The sequence below is a fragment of the Lemur catta genome, chromosome 11, assembly GCF_020740605.2.
Source record: "Lemur catta isolate mLemCat1 chromosome 11, mLemCat1.pri, whole genome shotgun sequence".
NCBI classification, from domain to species: Eukaryota; Metazoa; Chordata; class Mammalia; order Primates; family Lemuridae; genus Lemur; species Lemur catta.
Window position 1 is genome coordinate 68,848,529 of NC_059138.1, and position 18,380 is coordinate 68,866,908.

The 18,380-nt window shown below is 39.1% G+C and overlaps 2 protein-coding genes across 2 annotated transcripts in view; one reads left to right on the forward strand and one right to left on the reverse strand.

Annotated features, from left to right (window-relative positions):
• Nucleotides 1-18,380, forward strand: part of DNAH11 (dynein axonemal heavy chain 11) — a 301,905-nt gene that overhangs the window by 32,207 nt on the left and 251,318 nt on the right. The window contains exons 10-18 of the mRNA XM_045564154.1: nucleotides 2,278-2,415; nucleotides 2,711-2,835; nucleotides 4,663-4,858; nucleotides 8,186-8,290; nucleotides 8,434-8,826; nucleotides 16,497-16,829; nucleotides 17,054-17,308; nucleotides 17,391-17,560; nucleotides 17,772-17,994. Coding sequence (XP_045420110.1) covers nucleotides 2,278-2,415; nucleotides 2,711-2,835; nucleotides 4,663-4,858; nucleotides 8,186-8,290; nucleotides 8,434-8,826; nucleotides 16,497-16,829; nucleotides 17,054-17,308; nucleotides 17,391-17,560; nucleotides 17,772-17,994 — 1,938 coding nt within the window. The remainder of the gene's footprint in view (nucleotides 1-2,277; nucleotides 2,416-2,710; nucleotides 2,836-4,662; nucleotides 4,859-8,185; nucleotides 8,291-8,433; nucleotides 8,827-16,496; nucleotides 16,830-17,053; nucleotides 17,309-17,390; nucleotides 17,561-17,771; nucleotides 17,995-18,380) is intronic.
• Nucleotides 3,435-4,451, reverse strand: LOC123647638 (ubiquitin-conjugating enzyme E2 N-like). Its single transcript, XM_045565252.1, has one exon. The coding sequence runs from the start codon at nucleotides 4,420-4,422 to the stop codon at nucleotides 3,964-3,966; it is 459 nt and encodes a 152-aa protein (XP_045421208.1). The 5' UTR covers nucleotides 4,423-4,451; the 3' UTR covers nucleotides 3,435-3,963.

Here is an 18,380-nt window from a genome sequence, read left to right on the forward strand (position 1 = left end):
TGATGATGAATAATTACGGCAATGTATACTGCCCAAAAGGTTGAGACTTTTCTTACTACTTTTTGGCTTTAAAACCTCCCCAAAGAATTTTTTTTTGTTCTTTGTTTTGGAGACAGGGTCTCTCGCTCTGTCACCCAGGCTGGAGTGCAGGGGCCCAATCATAGCTCACTGTAACCTTGAACTCCCAGGCTCAAGCAATCCTCCCACCTCAGCCTCCCAAGTAGCTGGACTATAGGTGCACACCATACTCGGATAATTTCTAAAAAAATTTTTTTGTAGAAATATGGTCTCACTATGTTGCCCAGGCTGGTCTTGAACTATTGGCCTCAAACAGTCCTCCTCCCTCAGCCTCCGAAAGTGCTGTGATTGCAGGCGTGGGCCATTGTGCCTGGACCAAAAGAATATTTTCTCTATGTCTTTCCACTTTTACACTTGGAGTTAAGGACCACTAAGCAGGGAAGGCAAGATGTGATAAATTATCTTCTGATGCTTTTTCAGTTGTGGTCAATATGATAAGTGTTTGAAAAATAATGTTGTGAAATAAATGTATTTTTCAATCATTGGAGCACACTTTTTTGTTAAATCTATGAGGCAATATTCACTTTTTAATTTTTACATGAAGCCCAACTCAACAAAACAATGGCTGTGAGAAGAAAGTTAATAATTTACATTTTGCTAAGTAGCAGCAAACCAAGTGGATTTTAAAACACTTAATGGTTTCTACTGTAGTTATAATTGATGTTACCAGAAAAAGCTGGAATGTGTTTGTCTGAATTGGCCTCTAAGGTATAGTTAGAGTTACATTGTAGTTTCTGTAATTTTTTTAATGATTTTCTTTTCAGCGAATGTAGTTTATGAAAATGTTTAAAAATTTTATTATAAAGCTGTTTTTTAAATCAAATTTTGGGGGACACATATTTCCCTGAGGAAAAGAACAAAGCTCTTTTGCTTTGCAGGCCTAATAACTTATCATTATGAAGCCAACACAAGTAATCAAATAATAAAATAACATAACTTTGCATGGCGCCTCAGCTGATAAGAGGCTACACTGAAGCACAGACCAGGTGCCAGACTGCCTGGGTTCAAATCCCAGCTCTGCTGCCATTAGCTGTGTGAATCTGAGCATGTTACTTCCTTCCCAAAACTCAGTTTTCTCACTTGTTATTACCTCAGTGTTGTAATAACAGCATTTTTTAAGGCCCTTAACATAGAGTTCCTGGCATATAGCACTATAGAAACTGGTTCTGTAAAAATATATTTTTTAATTCTATCATTTTGCTTGTGAGGAAAGCTATCTCATGTTAGCACACCAAAGAATCCACGCTGGGCAGTACGCACACGACAGGAGGCTACCAGGCAGCTGAGGGTAGACTTGCTAGACCGCTGAGCTTTGTGGCCACTGGCAGTAAAGGGTAGCTTGAAATCTAGAAAGCTCCACTCACTGAGCCAAGAGGAGTTTGTGGGCTTTCATTCTTCTGCTTCGCTGATAATGGGATCCTCTCCAGTCCATGTGCTGCTTTTTTCTGTCCTCCACTATCAAGCTTCCTCTCCTTGCCGCTGGTTTTTGCTCACTCGTAACTGTCGCCAGCATGGATTGTGCCACCAGCCATTCCCTGACGCTCTGAGAAAGAGAGAATCTGATCAGCTCAAGACACTGGTTTGAGCCAGAGCATTCCTGTCAAAGAAGTTGTCCACCTGTGGAGTGGTAGTCCTTGGGACAGTCACCACTGCTGCCCCAGGCCACTGTTGGGGGTGGCCGGGACACGTGGATGCACCTGGGGCCATGGGAAGGGTATTCACTGTCACTGGTCACCTGTTATAATTATTGATGGTGTGACTTGGAGGTCCTCAGTAGGGATAAGGATATTTATATCTAATAAATACAACTGTAGGAGGGCAAAAAAATAAGTACATGAATCTTTCTTCTATTCTTATACCAGCAAAGCAGCTTCTAAAACGTTTCCTAGCGCACAACGGGAAGTAGTAGTAGCTGGGAACAGAAATTGCTAACAGACAGTGGTTCATTTCTGACTCTTCTTGATTTCCCCTGAGGAGGGAAAATCATTTTACATCTAGATTTTGTTTTATTGGATATATAGAAATTTTAGGGAGACACAAACATATGTTTTACATTTCGAGGCATTGCAGGATACTTTTAGGGTTCTAGACTTTTCTTCTATCTAGTCATGTAAGAGGTTTAATGGGGAAAATTGTGAGCTGAGTATTTGTATTAAAAACTCATCGTTCTTAACCTTTCTTTAACTTTGATTTTTATAGCTTTTGACCATATTTGGAAATTTTCTAGAGAAACCAGTTGTCATGGAAATTTTCAGCCCACATTACAGCGCACTAGTGCATATGTTTAATACAGAGTTGGATACGTGTAAGCAATTGTATAATACACACGTGAAACAGGTAAGTGGTGGGGAAGGTTGAACACATCCACAATGTCATTTTTGCAGATAATGGCCATCAACTAGAACTATATTTGATTGTACCTAACGATTAGATATAGGTGCTAACATTTTTATGCTTTTATTTAATTGGTTTCCTCATGGAGATGGAGAACCTGCTTTAGGACTGTGACTCTTCTACTAACCAAGTTATTAAACACATATACTACTGTAAAAGTACCAGAATGAACAATTGCTTACAAGCAATCTGAATAAATGTTCCCTTTCTTCCTCTTTACCAAAATATCAACTTGCAGATTGAACATGGACATGTGGTTCTTAACAAGAATATGCCGTTTACCTCAGGAAATGTCAAATGGGCCAAAGAGGTCCTTGAACGACTTCAAACGTTTTGGTCAAACTTTGCATCTCTCCATTATCTGTAAGTAGTTAGGCTTGGTGCCTGGAAAATTATCCTAATGTTATGGGGTGATTTTATGTAGGGCAATGAGCTCTTATTATTAGCACTTAGAAAGTCATTGCCTTGTTTCACTTTTTTCACTAGTTGGGTTTGTGAAGAGGGATTTGTCACTGTGGTTTTGGAATAATTTTAATGGGACTCATAATTTCGTATGTTTACATGTTTTCAGATCCTTTTTACTCGTCACTTTTTCTTTTCACCCACATTATGTGTTTGGAGTTTTTTGTTGTTACTGTTTTTCCTTCCTTCAGTAACTAATACTTTTATTATGCTATCCTTTGTGCCTTTTTCTTTCATTTTTAGGAATTGGTAACTTGTTGCTATTGATATTTAGCAAAATCTTTGGCATTCCATTCATTTAATAACTCTACCTTTTATTTTTTTTTATTTATTTTTTTAGAATAACAAAAAATATTTTACTAAAACATAAGGTTTACAAAAGTATCCAGACAAGCCATACAAAACGGTAACAAGCTTTTTTTTTGAAGGGGGGAATCTACAGTCGACAGCAAAGTCACAATGTTATTAGTGAGGGCTGTGATGTTTGTTTAATGTTCCCATTTTGGTTCAAACAATCAAGCTTGTCCATCTACAGCGTCTAAATAAAGTTAGACTTGGCTAGAGAGCATATTCTAAAGAACTGGTTAGCTGCTTTTAACCAATGCAATTTGATCACCATAAAAAGGGGGAAAGGAGCTCATAAAATTAAAATAAAACGACCTCCCCCCTCAAAAAAAAAATAAAATAAAGAAAAACACCCACATCCCTGCAGCTAACCCTGACAACTATCTTCATTCACAGTGCTTTATACTTAAACCATGATGGAGGAAATGAATAAAAGCAGAGAGGGGCCACTGCTTTTAAACGTTTCGCAACATTCCAGATGATACTTCTAGCCTCTGCTCATGCTTTACAACAGTGAATCAGGACAAGACATAAATTTGCTAATGTGCATTTAATCACCAAAGGACTGAAGATGTCTGGGCTTTTATTCTGTAATGTTTCTAAGACTGTGTCCATTAAATGCAAACAAAAAAGGAAGAAGTCTTGGCAGAACGGGAGAAGTGATGCACACTTGATCGGATTGATTTAAATATTATTCATGGAATATAGCCTAGTCCATGCTCTAGCTGTTTCTATGGCTTGGGCTTCATTGGTCTTCCACTGCTCCGCTACATCATTTGCTAATGGATCATCTGGATTGGGAGCACTTAACAAAGCCTGGATTGATAGCAGAACTGTGCAGATCTGCAGTGCTGGGGACCATTTATCTTTCAAAATATCTAAACATATTCTTCCCAACTTGTCTACATTAGGATGATAAATTTTGGTCATGAAACGTACTTTAGGAGCTGCCATTGGGTATTCTTCTGGAAGGAATAGTTCAAGTTTAAAAGTCCCTCCCTCAAAGGGGGAATCCTGGGGGCCAGCAATGACCACATGAAAATAACGGGCGTTGCTCTCATCTGGTTCTGCTTTAATGCCAGAAACTGGTTCCGCCAGCAAATGCTGGGTTTCCTTGATGATCCTTCTGGGGAGCCCGGCCATCTTGTCAGATCCTGAGTTCAGCCTCTGGTCTTGTCCAACTCTACCTTTTAAAACAAAAACAATTTATAAGTATTCTTTATTGTTTCTCTTCCTGATTTCTTATAGTGTATTATCATCATATATTGTATGTTGTATTATGGTAAAATAAGCTAAAATCTCATTCATACACACACACACACACACACACACACACACACACACACACATATATGGACAAATAGTAAAACTTTATTCCTACAGGTTCTTGGGCTGTCATGATGATGCCATAGTTTATCAGAAGTATGTTGAAATGACCACTTTGCTAGACCAATTTGAAAATCATATCTATAATGAATGGAAAAGTAATGTGGATGAAATCTGTGAGTTCAATTTGAATCAACCATTGGTTAAATTCAGTGCCATAAATGGCCTTCTCAGAGTCAACTTTGACCCAAAGGTAGGAATTTGATTTTTAAAATTATTTTATAGATGCCCTTTTTATTATAAATATATTCCTGATCCTTCCAGTCATTTATAATTTATTTTGAGAAAATGTAAGTGCTGTGAGGAATATAACTGTAAACAATTTCTAGTAGGTTTTTGTTTTAGAGATTTGTTGCTCAAATTCTATATTAATTACCATTTATTATTTCATCTCCTAATTATTTCTAGATAATGAGCTACTGTGAATAGGGTCCATTTCATTTCATCTTTGTGTTCTGTGTTTCTGGTGTAGTGTCTGGCACTTGGTAACACTTAGTAAATGTTAGCTCAACTGAATTATTAGCCTTTACCAGATGGTTTCTGGCCTGAATATATTCATAAAACATACAAGTTATTTTACTTAGTTAAAATTTAATCATATGAGATTTGGGAAATCCACAGAATATTTACAATGAAAAATCTGTGATACTTTTGATGAAAGCTGGTAAATTTTGATTTATTGTAATTTCTTTCGAATGACAATAAGTTTATATGTGGTAATTAAATTGATGGTAATTAAAGAAACAATTTTATAAAAAGCTAAAATAACATATTAATACAAAAAGTAATATTAACAGTTAAATAATATCCAGGATGAATATTACCTTTATTGAACAGGTCTTTTGTTATCACATGATAAGTAACAAAGGGAAATTTCATATATTTTTTCAATAAATCTATTTTCTCATAATTTCATTGTGTTATTAACAATGAAATTTTATTACCATTTATGTATGTGTGTATATAAAATTATATAATACAATATACGTGTGTGTGTATATATATATTTAAATGTTCAATCTTATTGCCAAAAAAAATGTGCAAAGCCATGAAAATTACAGCAAGCTTAGCCACTATGGAATAAAAAATGTGCAAGTCTTAGGAAAAGTGCAAGTTAATAAAAACAGGAAATAATTCACCCATCAACACCTTCCTTCTGAAATGTTATCTAATTTGTGATTTTTTTTATGATCTTGATAGCAAATATAGAAATCACATTTAAGACTGAGCTTTTATCACTCTAATTGACCATAGCAGTAACAGAAAACAAATTCAACTCATTACTAACTTTAATATGACATTGTTTTAAATGCTTTTCTAATAAAAGTTAAAATGTAGAAATGGTAAAATTAAAAAATGATCATTTAAGTAGAAAACATATACATATGACACAGCCTAAAAGAACAGAGCACTTTGATCACACATGAAATCACACGTCACACATTTCTTTATAGAAATTTGTGAAACATTATGACATCATTTAACTTTAGGAAGAACAATAGAAGAAACTTTGGGAAGCTAAATAGACTATAGCTATAGTTATCATCATCATCATCATCATTGTCATTATTCCTCAGAAAGTGTTTTAATAGACAGTCTTCTGAAGTCACAGGCAGAACTGTTTTAGAATGACAGCTACCTTTCTTGTCTAGCCCCAAGGGAATTTGCTAGACAATTTGGAGTAAAGGTAATTTATTGCTTATACATCCCTAGGCCGGGGTCAGCAAACTATGGCTCATTGCCATGCTTTTGGGAATAAAGTTTTATTGAAACACAGCCATGCTAATTTGTTTACAAATTCTCTATGGCTGTGTTCACATTACAACAGCAAAGTTGAGAAGCTGCTGCAGAGATGACACAACCCACGAAGCCAAAAAATATTTATTACCCTGCCCTTTATGGAAAAGGTTGGATAGCTTTGTATACTGTATTTTTCACCCTTTATTATAGGTGATTTTATCTTATTCCTTAAAAATCATCATTTTTATGTCTACATAAAACTTCATCTAAAGGTTGTGCAATAATTTAATATTTTCCAATTGCTACTTATTTTTCAATTTGTCACTATTTAAAAAAACACTTCAAAAATACTTTTATTTGTCTCTTTTTTTAATATTTTCAATTATTTCCTTAGAATAGATTACCAGCAGTGAGATTACTTGAATCAAATAATTGGAAAAATTATATAGTTTGATAAACATTACCAATCATGTTTCAAATCATGTACCAATTTACAATGTATCATCTCTAGTTCTGATTCAGTACTCAATATTATCTTTTTCCTCTAATTTAGTAGAGGAATAAAGGCATATCTTTATGTTAACTTTCATTTCCTTGACTTTGAGAGGTCTGAACAATTTTTTTTATTTTTAATTATTATGGGTATATAATAGTTATATATCTTTATAGGACACGTGATGTTTTATACAGGCATACAATGTGAATTAATCAAATAATTCTTTGTTATTTTAAAGTATACCCTAACTTACTGTCGATTATAGTGATTTTTGTTGTGCTATCAAATATTATTCATTCTAACTATATATTTTCAATGTGTGCATATATTTAATAAATGTTAGGAATGTGTATATATGTATGTGTATATGTATTTGTTTATATTTTAAACAACCTATCTCTAAGTCTAGCTAGTAGTTTCCTAGATAAGAGGTACACAATGGGCTTTCTTTTATATTTACCTGCCACGAATATGCTTTACACTAAAGGGCAAGCTTATAAGAATATCTATTTGTAAATTTCCATGACAAAAAACAAAGTAGCTTAAATATCTGGCTGATCTTTTAGGTAGTGGAGCTTATATGTTTACTGTTAGTGACTACCCATAATCTTTCATGACAGTCCAAATGCGTGCCTAGAAAGTGGGAAAGATAGCCTCACTGACTTTGCTAGTCATAATCTATACCCTAATTCTGATCTATTTCCCTAAAATACATACAAAGAATAGCTTTGCTTTATTTTGCTAATAAAACTCAGCACACATACATAAATATAATCTAGAGAACCAAGGATTCTTTCTACCTTCTGATTTCATAAAAACAATTTATAGAAACTAATTTCCTGAGATGCTTTAGGGAGAACTCACATACCTGTATTATATCATGGAGTGTATGATTTTTGCTTTTAAAAAACATCTTTGGGGCAACTATAGTTAATAAAATTTTTTTGTATATTTCAAAATAACTAAAAGAGTTAAATTAGAATGTTCTTAACACAAAGAAATGATAAGTGCTTGAGGTGATGGGTACCCCAGTTACCCTGATTGGATCATTACAGTTGTATGCCTGCATCAGAATATCACATGTATGCCGTAAATGTGTCCAGTTATTATATTTCCACAATAATTAAAAATTAAAAAAAATTTAAAAACCATATAAAACAAAACCTATCTACCTTGATAATTTTGAAGTATAATAATCATTGGATGAAATTTTAAGTGTTTCAACTTAAACTTATATTAAAATAGAATGATATGCCTAAATAATATTTGATTTTCTTTTAATAGCTAGTGGCTGTATTGAGAGAAGTGAAATACCTTCTGATGTTGAAGAAAACAGACATACCGGATTCTGCTTTAGCCATCTTCAACAAAAGAAACACTATTTTAAAGGTTTGTTGGTTTCAGAGGTTAGAATACAATAGAAATATTTTGTATTTTAATTATTAACACATAGACCTATGGCATTTTTATACTTCTAAGAGAAAATAGCTAACATCTCTGGCCCTTTTTGTTTTGGGCTTTTCTTTGCTTAGTACATTGGAAATCTTGACCTTCTTGTGCAAGGATATAATAAGCTGAAACAGACTCTGCTGGGAGTTGAATACCCGCTGATTGAAGAAGAGCTGAGGGCCGTGGACGAGCAGCTGACAGCAGCCACCACGTGGCTGACCTGGCGGGATGACTGCTGGGGCTACATCGAGGGCGTGAGGGCAGCCACCTGGGAGCTGGAGCGCAGGGTGGAGCATGCGCAGCACAACGTGCAGGCCATCCAGCGGACCATGCGGGCCTGGGCTGGGTGTACGCTCCCTCCCAGGAGAGAGCACAGAAGAGAGGCGGCCTTGACTTTGGAGGACAAGGGCGATTTGTTCACTAAAAAGTACAAGTTAATCCAAGAAGATGGCCGCAAGATCCACAATTTGGTGGAGGTATTGGCTTTTGTTTCTAAGTTTGTAGAAGATCTTTTCATTTGGCTTAGAGAAGAGCAAAAATACTTCATAAAGTAGGGCTCTCTTACTGAGCCTGAAAGAGCTTTATGAATGGTTTCGTTAAGTGTTTAAAGTGAGAGAATTTGTGTTACTTGCCTGTAATTTTTGCAGCCCTCGCCACTCTCATTCCTGAGGGGAAGAGATTGGAACATGAGATGTGCTGATTAAATGGAAAGGCTAGAGATGAAAGCTTTATCTCTGTCATAGTTGCATCCTCTTTTGGATGCTATCAGAAGCTACAGCCGTTGATTGAATGCCTAATAGGTGCCAGATACCTCATTTATGTCATCGGAGGGAATCCTCTCAACCATCTCCTAAGGATGGAAGCAATACTTACTCTCTTTTTAACAAAGATTTGAGTTCTTAAAATTGTAGCAGGTAGGTGGGAGGGGGAGGAGGGGGGATGGGTGAAATCACACCCAATGAGTACAACGTACACCATCCGGGAGATGGGCACACTTGTAACCCCGACTCTAGCAGTGTCATTTATATGTTAAAGTTAGTTTTGCTAGGAAAAAAAAATTGTGACTGGCAGTATTCTAGGGTTATCAATTTAAGAGAAAACAGAAAACACAATACTAGAAAGCAAAAAAACAAAAGCAAGCAAATAACCCCCCCACCCCCACAAAAGCCTCTTGTTTCAAGGAGTTTACACTTTAGCCAGGAAAGATAGCAAGAAAAAAATAACAAATAGGTAGTGTATCTGTTGTAATAGAGCAGAGTGAAAAATAGAGGAGAGCGATTAGGATGTCGGCAGGAGTGGTGTTTGATACGGGTGGTTGGGAAGGCCTCATTTCTAGGGTAGCATTTCTGCAGAGAACGGAAAGGGAACGAGGCCTGTGGTGGCAGGAGAAGTGCGTTCTGGATGGTACAGAAACTTTGAGGTGGGGGCAGCCCGGCCCTGGGATCAGGCATTGAGCCAGGTCACCTGAATCAGAGTCTGCCGGTGGGGGCAGTGGTAGTCAGGGGTGACATTTGAAAGTGACTAAAGGCACATCACATGGATCACAGGCTGACATGAGGACTGTGGGTTTTACTCTAGGGGAAAGAGCATCCAAAGACTTTCTCTCCAGTGGCTTTCCCTGCACTGAAATCTTACCTTCTCACTCAGGCCCACCCTGACCATCCTATTTAAAACTGCATCCTCAATCCCACATTCCCAATTCCTGCTCTAATTTTACAGCGTGTGTGTGTGTGTGTGTGTGTTGGGTGGGGGATGGGGGGGATCTGTCTGCCTTGCCCAAACGAGGGTGTCTATGTTTGAGGGAAGCCACAGGCCAGCAAGGAAGTGCTAGGCAGGGAGGCCCTTAGGCAGGGCCTTCTGGGACAATCCAGGTGGGCAGTGATGGCGTCTGGGCTCAGGGCGGTGGTGATAAGGCACTTCATAGTCTGGACATACTCTGAACATAAAGGCAGCAGCATTTGCTGTGGAAGAAGTCAAGGGTGACTTTGAGGTTTTTGGTCTGAGCGACTGGACTGGAGTTTCCTTTTAATGATTTGGGGAAAACTGTAGCAGAGCAGATTTTGCAGGGAAAAAGCAGGATGTGGTTTTGGACACGTTAGTTAGAAATGTTTGCCCAAGGGGAGAGTTTGAGCAGGCTGGCCTTGCAAACATGTCTGGTGTTCAGGGCAAAAGTCCAGGTATCATGGAATTGAGATTCATGCACATGTATACGGTGTTTAAAGTTGTGGGATTAGATGAGAACACAGAGGAATTAATTGTAGATGGAGAAGAGGTCCAAGGACTGGCCTTGAAGTCCTCCCTGAGGTCAGGGGAGAGGAGGATCCAGCACAGGACACAGAAAAAGGGAGAGAGAGATGCCCAGGGCACCAATAAAGAAGGGATTTCAAGGAGGAGGAAGAGTTCAACTCCGTTGCATCCCAGCTTAGGAGCTGAAAGTGAGGATGGAGGTTAACTCTCGATCTGGCAAGGGGGAAGTCGTTGGTGATGACAAGAGGTGCCTTGACAGGGTGGCAGAGTGGAAGCCAGATTGGAGTGGGCTGGCGAGGGAATGGAGCCAGGAGAGTGGAGACAGCCCAGGACCTCCCGAGAAGCCCTGTTGTGGGCAGATGGAACACTGGGCAGTGCCTGGAGCATGTTGGGAGTGGGGGGAGCTTTATTTTTAATATCAGTGGATGTTTTAGGATGTTTGTATGTTAATTGGAATGATCAAGTGAAGAGAAAAAAATTGTTGGAGGAAAGCCGTTGAGGGAATGGGATTTGATGATTGCACATGTAGAAGTTGACTTTAGATAGGAGTGAGAACAGTCACCTGTAGCAACAGGAGTGGGGGAGACCACGGGTAGGAACATGGTGCTCATAGGTGGGCAGTGCTGGTATGGGAACATGGGGAAGTTGACTTCTCATCGTTCCTGTTTCTTAAGGAAAAAGGGAAGGGAATGAAAGAGTGTATTCTGTATTTCCTCTGAGCATCCTTGTTATGTGCAGTCTTCTCTATAGATACGCAATTCCTCAAAGCACGAACACACTCCTTTGGGCGAGGCAGGCAGACCGCATGTGTGCACACACACCTGCACACACGTACACACACTCTCACTGCAGCTGTCATGAAGCACCACAGCCTGGGGGAGGGAAAGTGCCCTTGGTAGAGGCTGGAAACCAATGTCCTCCAGAGCCTGGGCCTACATTTTTTCACGTGTAAAGTGAAGGTCTTTGTTTCTAGGCTAACACTCAGTGGGAGAACGAGCAATGGATTATGGTTTTCCTGCTGGGAACTGTATGTAACCCATTATGTATGGTTACCTTAGCAGCCCATCATCATTCAGTTATTCAAGACATGGTTATTGTGAGCCTCTTGTGTGCCCAGCACCATTCTGGGTTTTTGATATACATCTGGGAACAGGACAGACCAAGATCCTTGTTCCTCATGGAGTGTACAGTGCAGTGAGGGGAGAGAGAATAAGCAGTAGACGCAGTAAGTCATGGCACATTAGAATGGGTAAGCACTGCAGAAAAAAAAGATAAAAATAGAGCAGGGAAAGGGAATTCCAGAGTGGGGGATAGAGGGTGCAGTTTTAAAGGGGATGGTCAGGGTGGGCCTCAACGAGAAGGTAAGATTTGGGCAAAGACTAGACGAAGGTGGTAGAGTTAGCCAAGTGGGCAATTGGGTGAAGAGCGTTCTGGGTAGAGGACGTGGCTGTTAGGCAGAGCACCCACGCTGCATTCATGGAAGAGCAGGTATGTGAGTGTTGTGGGAGCAAAGGGAGAGCAAGCAAGGTAAGGGAAGATGCTAGGGTGTGTGGGGACTGGGTGGGAAACCCGGGTGAGACTTTGTAGGCTTTGTACACACTCTGACTTTGTTCTGAGGTACATGGGGAGGCATTGCAGGATTTTGAGGAGAAGAATAAATATGATCTGACTTTCATTTTAAAAGGATCTCTGCCTGTTGTGTTTATACATCTGTGTATTAGTATGTCCAGGTGGCTACAACAAAATACCTTAAACTGGATAGCTTGGAAACAGCAGAAATTTATTTCTCACCGTTTTGGAGATCCAGGTGCCAGCATGGTCAGGTTCTGGCGACAGCTTTTTCCAGGTTGCAAACTGCCAGCTGCTTGCTGTGCCCTCACCTGGTGGAAGGGGTGACTGAATTCCCTTGGGCCTGTTTTATAAGGGCACTCATCCCACTCATGAAGGCTCTGCTGTCATGATCTAATAATCACACCCCAAAGGCCCCACCTCCTCATGCCATCACCTTGGGGGTTAGGATTTCTTCATATGAATTTGGCAGAGACACAAACATTCAGACCATAGCACTGGGTGGGTAATAGATGGAAGCAGTGGAAGTGATTAGAAGTGGTTGGATTCTGGATGCATTTTGAATTAAGTGGAACAAACAGGATTTCCTAACAGACTGGACATGGGGCATCAAAGAAAGAGGTGTTGGGGATTATTATACAGATTTTGTTGGAATCCATTGGAAAGATGATGTTGCAGTCCATTCAGAAGAGGAAGGCTATGAGAGGAAGAAACTTAAATGTCAGTTTTAGACATTTTGAGTTTAAGGTATCAATTAGTCAAGGAGAGGAGTTGAGTTGGCAATTGGATTTATTTGTCGGGAATTCTGGAGGGGGATCCAAACTGAAAATACAAATTAAAGACAAGTGGATGGCAATGATATTTAAGCCGGGAGGCTGAATGAGAACACGAGTCTAGCTAGAGAATTTATAGGAGACAATCGAGGACTGTTGGCTTCTCCCATAGGAGATTTGGGGGAAGAAGAACCAGCCCAAGGTGCAGAAAAGGAACAACTGGCACAGTAGAAGGAAAACCAGGCCAAGGTGGTGTCCTGGAAGCTAAGTGAAAAAAGTGTTTGAGGAGTAACAGATTTTCTCACCAAAAAGTAAAGTGTGACACACTTGATATGATGTACTGAGTATATGTAGCACAAAGAAAATAAAAAGCAAAAAATTAATATGGGTTTCAAAGTATCTGTTGACTTCCAGGATATCTGAAATTGCTAAGAAAGCTTTAATTTTCCCTATTGATGGCAACAAGCTAGGACAAAGACTTTGATTACTGCCTATATTAGCATCCCAGGGCTGCCATGGCAAAGTACCACAAACGGGGTGTCATAAACAGAAATTTATTCTCTCCTAGTCTTGGAAGTCTGAAATCAAAGTGTGGGCAGGGCCAGGCCCCCTCTGAAGGCCCCGCCAACAGCATGGGTAGCCATGAGAGCACCTCAGAGGTGCTCTGACATGTAAAGAAGGTAGATATCTGGAAATTAATTTGTTTTTCAGCACTAGCTTAACTAAGTCATTCCATTGACTATCCACTGGGATGCTATGAATTATTCTGTGACTTTTAAGAAACTTCTACACCTGTTTATGTGTTAGAATCTGTTTCATGGAGGACAGATGATAGATTACAATTAGTTTTTTCTGTTATATTTTCTCGATAGTAAAAAACAACATGCTGCCCAAACTCTAAGGGTTTTAAGCCATTAAGATTTATGAATCCTGATTAAAATGCATTGAAAGTATGGTCAATACAAGACATGACTAGAAATCGTCATAAAACAAGGTTTTGCAATGTCATCTCAGAGAATGAGGTTGGAATTTTTCTAATATATGGATTCTCTTATTTTTTCCCTTAAGGCAAAAACTTAAGAAGCTTTGAAATCACTGTTCTCAATATGAGAACTGAGGATAACTTGATGGAATATAAGCCAACTTTAAAGCAGCAATTAAATGATTATTTGTTTTCATGAGCTGTATCTTTTACGTGTTTTTTTTCCCCTCTCGACTTAACCAGCACATGATTTTGAACCTAGTTCTCAGGCTTCCGGTGAGAACTGTGGTTTGGGGGAAGGTTATAAAAATACAGCAATGGGTGGAGTCTCTTCTGCCTTTTCATGCTCCATCCTTTGTGGCTTGTGGGATGTCAGTGCGTTGTCTAGAGTCAGAGTTTAAGACAGAGAGGGGAGAGGAGTAGAACCTTGGGAGACGGCGTCTAGAAGGGACCCGAGGGATCATTTAGTGACCCAGACCTCTCCTTTCTCTTCCTTTGTCTCCCTTTACTCTAATGTGTTGAAAATGCATTTTTTATAAATGCTACTGCAGTGATATAAACTGAATCTCTTGATGTGAAAAGGTACATAGAACTGTGATGTGTTGAGAAAGGCCCTACCCTGGGAAGTCAAGAAGGCTGGTTTCTAGTACTCGCTCAGCTATTAACTTCCTATCAGTGTGACGCAGAATGTGTTTTAGGTCTTTGTTTTCATATCTTTAAAATGTGGAGACTGAGACTGAGCAAGATGGTCTTTAAGGATTTTTTTTTTTGAGCTCTAAGGTCTATACTTTTACTTTCTAGTGCTTACAGAGGAGGCAGGGCTGCTGTATACAGTTTCCCAGGATGTGTACTATACAACTTTAGGGGTACAGGTCACATGACTACACAGATATGAGTGGTTCTACCTGGATAGTGGGCAAGAAACAGTATCCCTGAGAAGGAGTAGTTCTTAAATTTTTTTGATGACAAAAACCTCCTAGGATTTGCTCATCTCTTCCCTGCCTTATTAGAAACTAGACTCACCTCTATAGTTCTGATTCTTGCCTAAAGCACACACCTTTGCATCCTGGAACCATCTATTCACGGTAGAGAATAATCAAAGAAAGCAGACAGTATAGTCTGCCTTATAATCAGCTCGCACACCAGCGTCTCCTTTCCTCTGTCCTACAGTTTGGGCTTTGGGCATCTGCTGTCTGGCGGTATAGACTATGCAACCTTTGCTTCCAAGATAATCTCTTTGGAATCAACCTTGCTGCCCACTTGACCTTTTCGAATCTGTGCCATCAGGCCAAACACACAGTTTGCCCCACCTATAGCAGTCCTTAGCCCCATCTCTGTCTTCCAGCCCCATTTTGCCCCACTGACCTGTCCATTATTTCAGCCGCACTCTTGGGAGAGGCTGAGCTAGAAGAAGCTCATATTATTGAAGCACAAAAGGCGCTTAGAATTCACCAGTGCAAAGCTTCCCAAGCTGAGTTATTACTCCATAGGCTGCTCATAGATGGTTTGCAAAAAAAAAAAAAAAATCCTTATGTTTAAATAAGATTTGGAAATAATTGGACTAAACCAAATTTGATGGACTTTAATATAATAGGTACATTGTAAGTCTCCGAGAATGGCATAGAGCAGCAGTCCCCAACCTTTTTGGCACCAGGAACCAGTGTCACGGAAGACAAGTTTTCCATGGACTGGTACGCAGAGGTTAAGGGGGATGGGGAGGATGGTTTCAGGATGATTCAAGCGCATTACATTTATTGTGCAGTCAAACCTCTCTGTTAATGATAATCTGTATTTGTAGCTGCTCCCCAGCGCCAGCATCGCTGCCTCAGCTCCACCTCAGATCATTAGGCATTAGATTCTCATAAGGAGCTGCAACCTAGATCCCTCCCATGTGCTGTTTACAGTAGGGTTCGAGCTCCTATGAGAAGCTAATGCTCCTGCAGATCTGACAGGAGGTGGAGCTTATGCAGCGATGTGAGCGATGGGGAGCAGCTGTAAATACAGATGAAGCTTCACTTGCTTGCCTGCCACTCACTTCCTGCTGTGTGCCCGGGTTCCTAACAGGCCATGGACCAGTACCAGTCTGCGGCTCAGGGATTGGGGACCACAGGCAAAGAGTACATAGTACTTCCCTGACTTGATACTCTTCTGAGATCCTAGAACAGTATTCTTTGAGATTTAGTTTGATAAATCTCTTCATTTACAGCAATATCCTGGAAGGCAAAGTCCAAGGGTACATAGAGTTAGGGACAGAGCAAAAACTAGAGTGTAGGTTCGGTGCCTCTAGAATTTATTGGGAACTAGTATATTTCCTGTCTGTATATGAAGATAGCAATATTCACATTGATCTTTCCTTTAAAGAATGACTTTGGAATATATTGCATGTGTGAACTTAATGTTACAAAATCCTGCTCAGATATTTGCCATCTGGTTTAAGGTTATGCAACCTAGTGTTTCGATATTCCTGTGTTGTACATGAGAGTGCAGTCCCTTTTTAAACAAATCGTTTAAATGGAACGCTTCCATTTTTATACTCATTGCTTATATTCTTCTATTAAAACTTGTCTGTTTTTAGGAAAATAGGAAGCTCTTCAAAGCCGATCCTTCTCTGGATATCTGGAAAATTTATGTAGAATTCATTGATGACATCGTGGTGGAAGGCTTTTTTCAGGCTATAATGCATGACTTAGACTTCTTTCTGATGAATACGGAGAAGCAATTGAAACCTGCACCATTTTTTCAAGCACAGATGATCTTAATGCCGCCTGAGATTGTGTTTAAACCTTCTTTGGACAGAGAGGCTGGGGATGGCTTCTACGACCTGGTAGAAGAAATGCTATGCAATAGTTTTAGAATGTCTGCCCAGATGAAGCGCATAGCAACACATCTGGAAATAGAAAATTATCAGGTATTTTCTTTGTAAATAGGTATTCGCTTTGATATTAATGATTTGAAAATAATTAGGGGGTAAATGGACACAAGGAAAGGAGAAGTTGGAAAAAGCAACATGATTTTTTATTTTGCCAACTACTCTCCCTTTAAAGAATTGCCTTGGTAATGTTCTGTTGCACATAATTATTAGAGAAAGGTTAGTTTGGATAAGAATAAGTCCTTGGTTTTCCTCTCATTTAGAATGATATGGATAACATGTTAGGCCTGGCAGAGGTCAGGCAGGAGATAATGAAGAGAGTGGCAGACGTCATCAACAAAGTCTTGGATTTCAAAAACACCCTGGAGACCTACGCTTACCTCTGGGTGGATGACCGAGCTGAGTTTATGAAGCATTTTCTCTTGTATGGTCATACGGTGTCATCTGAGGAAATGGATGCTCATGCAAACGAAGAAATCCCTGAGCAACCACCAACTCTTAAACAATTCCAAGAACAGGCAAGAAAAACTCTTAGCATTTGATGTAGTGAATTGACTTTTGTTTAAGTTGTTATAGTTGGTTTTTTTTTTCTGATTACAGATTGACATTTATGAGGCTTTGTATGTTCAGATGAGCAAGTTTAATGATTTCAGAGTGTTTGATAGTTGGTTCAAGGTGGACATGAAACCTTTCAAAGTGACCTTGTTAAACATTATTAAGAAGTGGAGCTGGATGTTTCAGGAGCATCTTTTGAGATTTGTCATTGACAGGTAGCCTTTGTACTTTGGTATTATAACTTTTAACACTGACTGCTTTCTAAAATTGAGATACTAATATTGCCAATTTCATAATAGAGATAAGTAATGTTTAATCAGGTACATAAGGAAAATAAGATTGAATCAGAAGTCTTATACTACTAAATGTTTTAATAAACTTGTGTATGTGTATGTATACATGTGTGTGTATATATATATTTAATAGTCTGAATGAGCTACAAGAATTTATAAAGGAGACAGATGCAGGACTTCAGGGAGAATTAAGTGAAGGTGATCACGATGGTTTAGTTGACATCATGGGACATCTCCTGGCTGTAAGAAGCCGACAGAGAGCTACAGATGAACTCTTTGAACCCCTGAAAGAAACCATTACACTCTTGGAAAGCTATGGCCAGAAGATGCCTGAGAAAGTCTATATTCAGCTGGAGGTAAGTGTAGAGGTGAAATCGTCAAAATTCCCATAACGTAAACATCTCCTTTTGCCAAGTACTTTACATGCACTCTTTTAGGACATCCTTATAACAATCTGTACTGTAGACATTAATATTTTCATTTTATAGGTTAGGAAATCTGATATTCAGAGAATTAATAACTTTCTCAAGGTCACCCAAGTAGTAAGGCCAGCCAACATTCTACTCTGGGTGTGTTTCATACAAAATACTCACTCTTAACCCCGCTGGGCTCCAGCGTCTTCTTATTAGAAGGTATTTAGGTTGTAAAGAGCCTCTAAGTTGCTTTTTTGAGTTCCAGTTTTGGCATCACTTTCACGCATGACATATGTCCACACTTTTTGCATTCAAAACTGCCTGTCAGT

Coding starts and splice junctions, on each gene's coding strand:
- LOC123647638 (XM_045565252.1), bottom strand. CDS start 4,422: ATGGCCGGGCTCCCCAGAAGGATCATCAAGGAAACCCAGCATTTGCTG.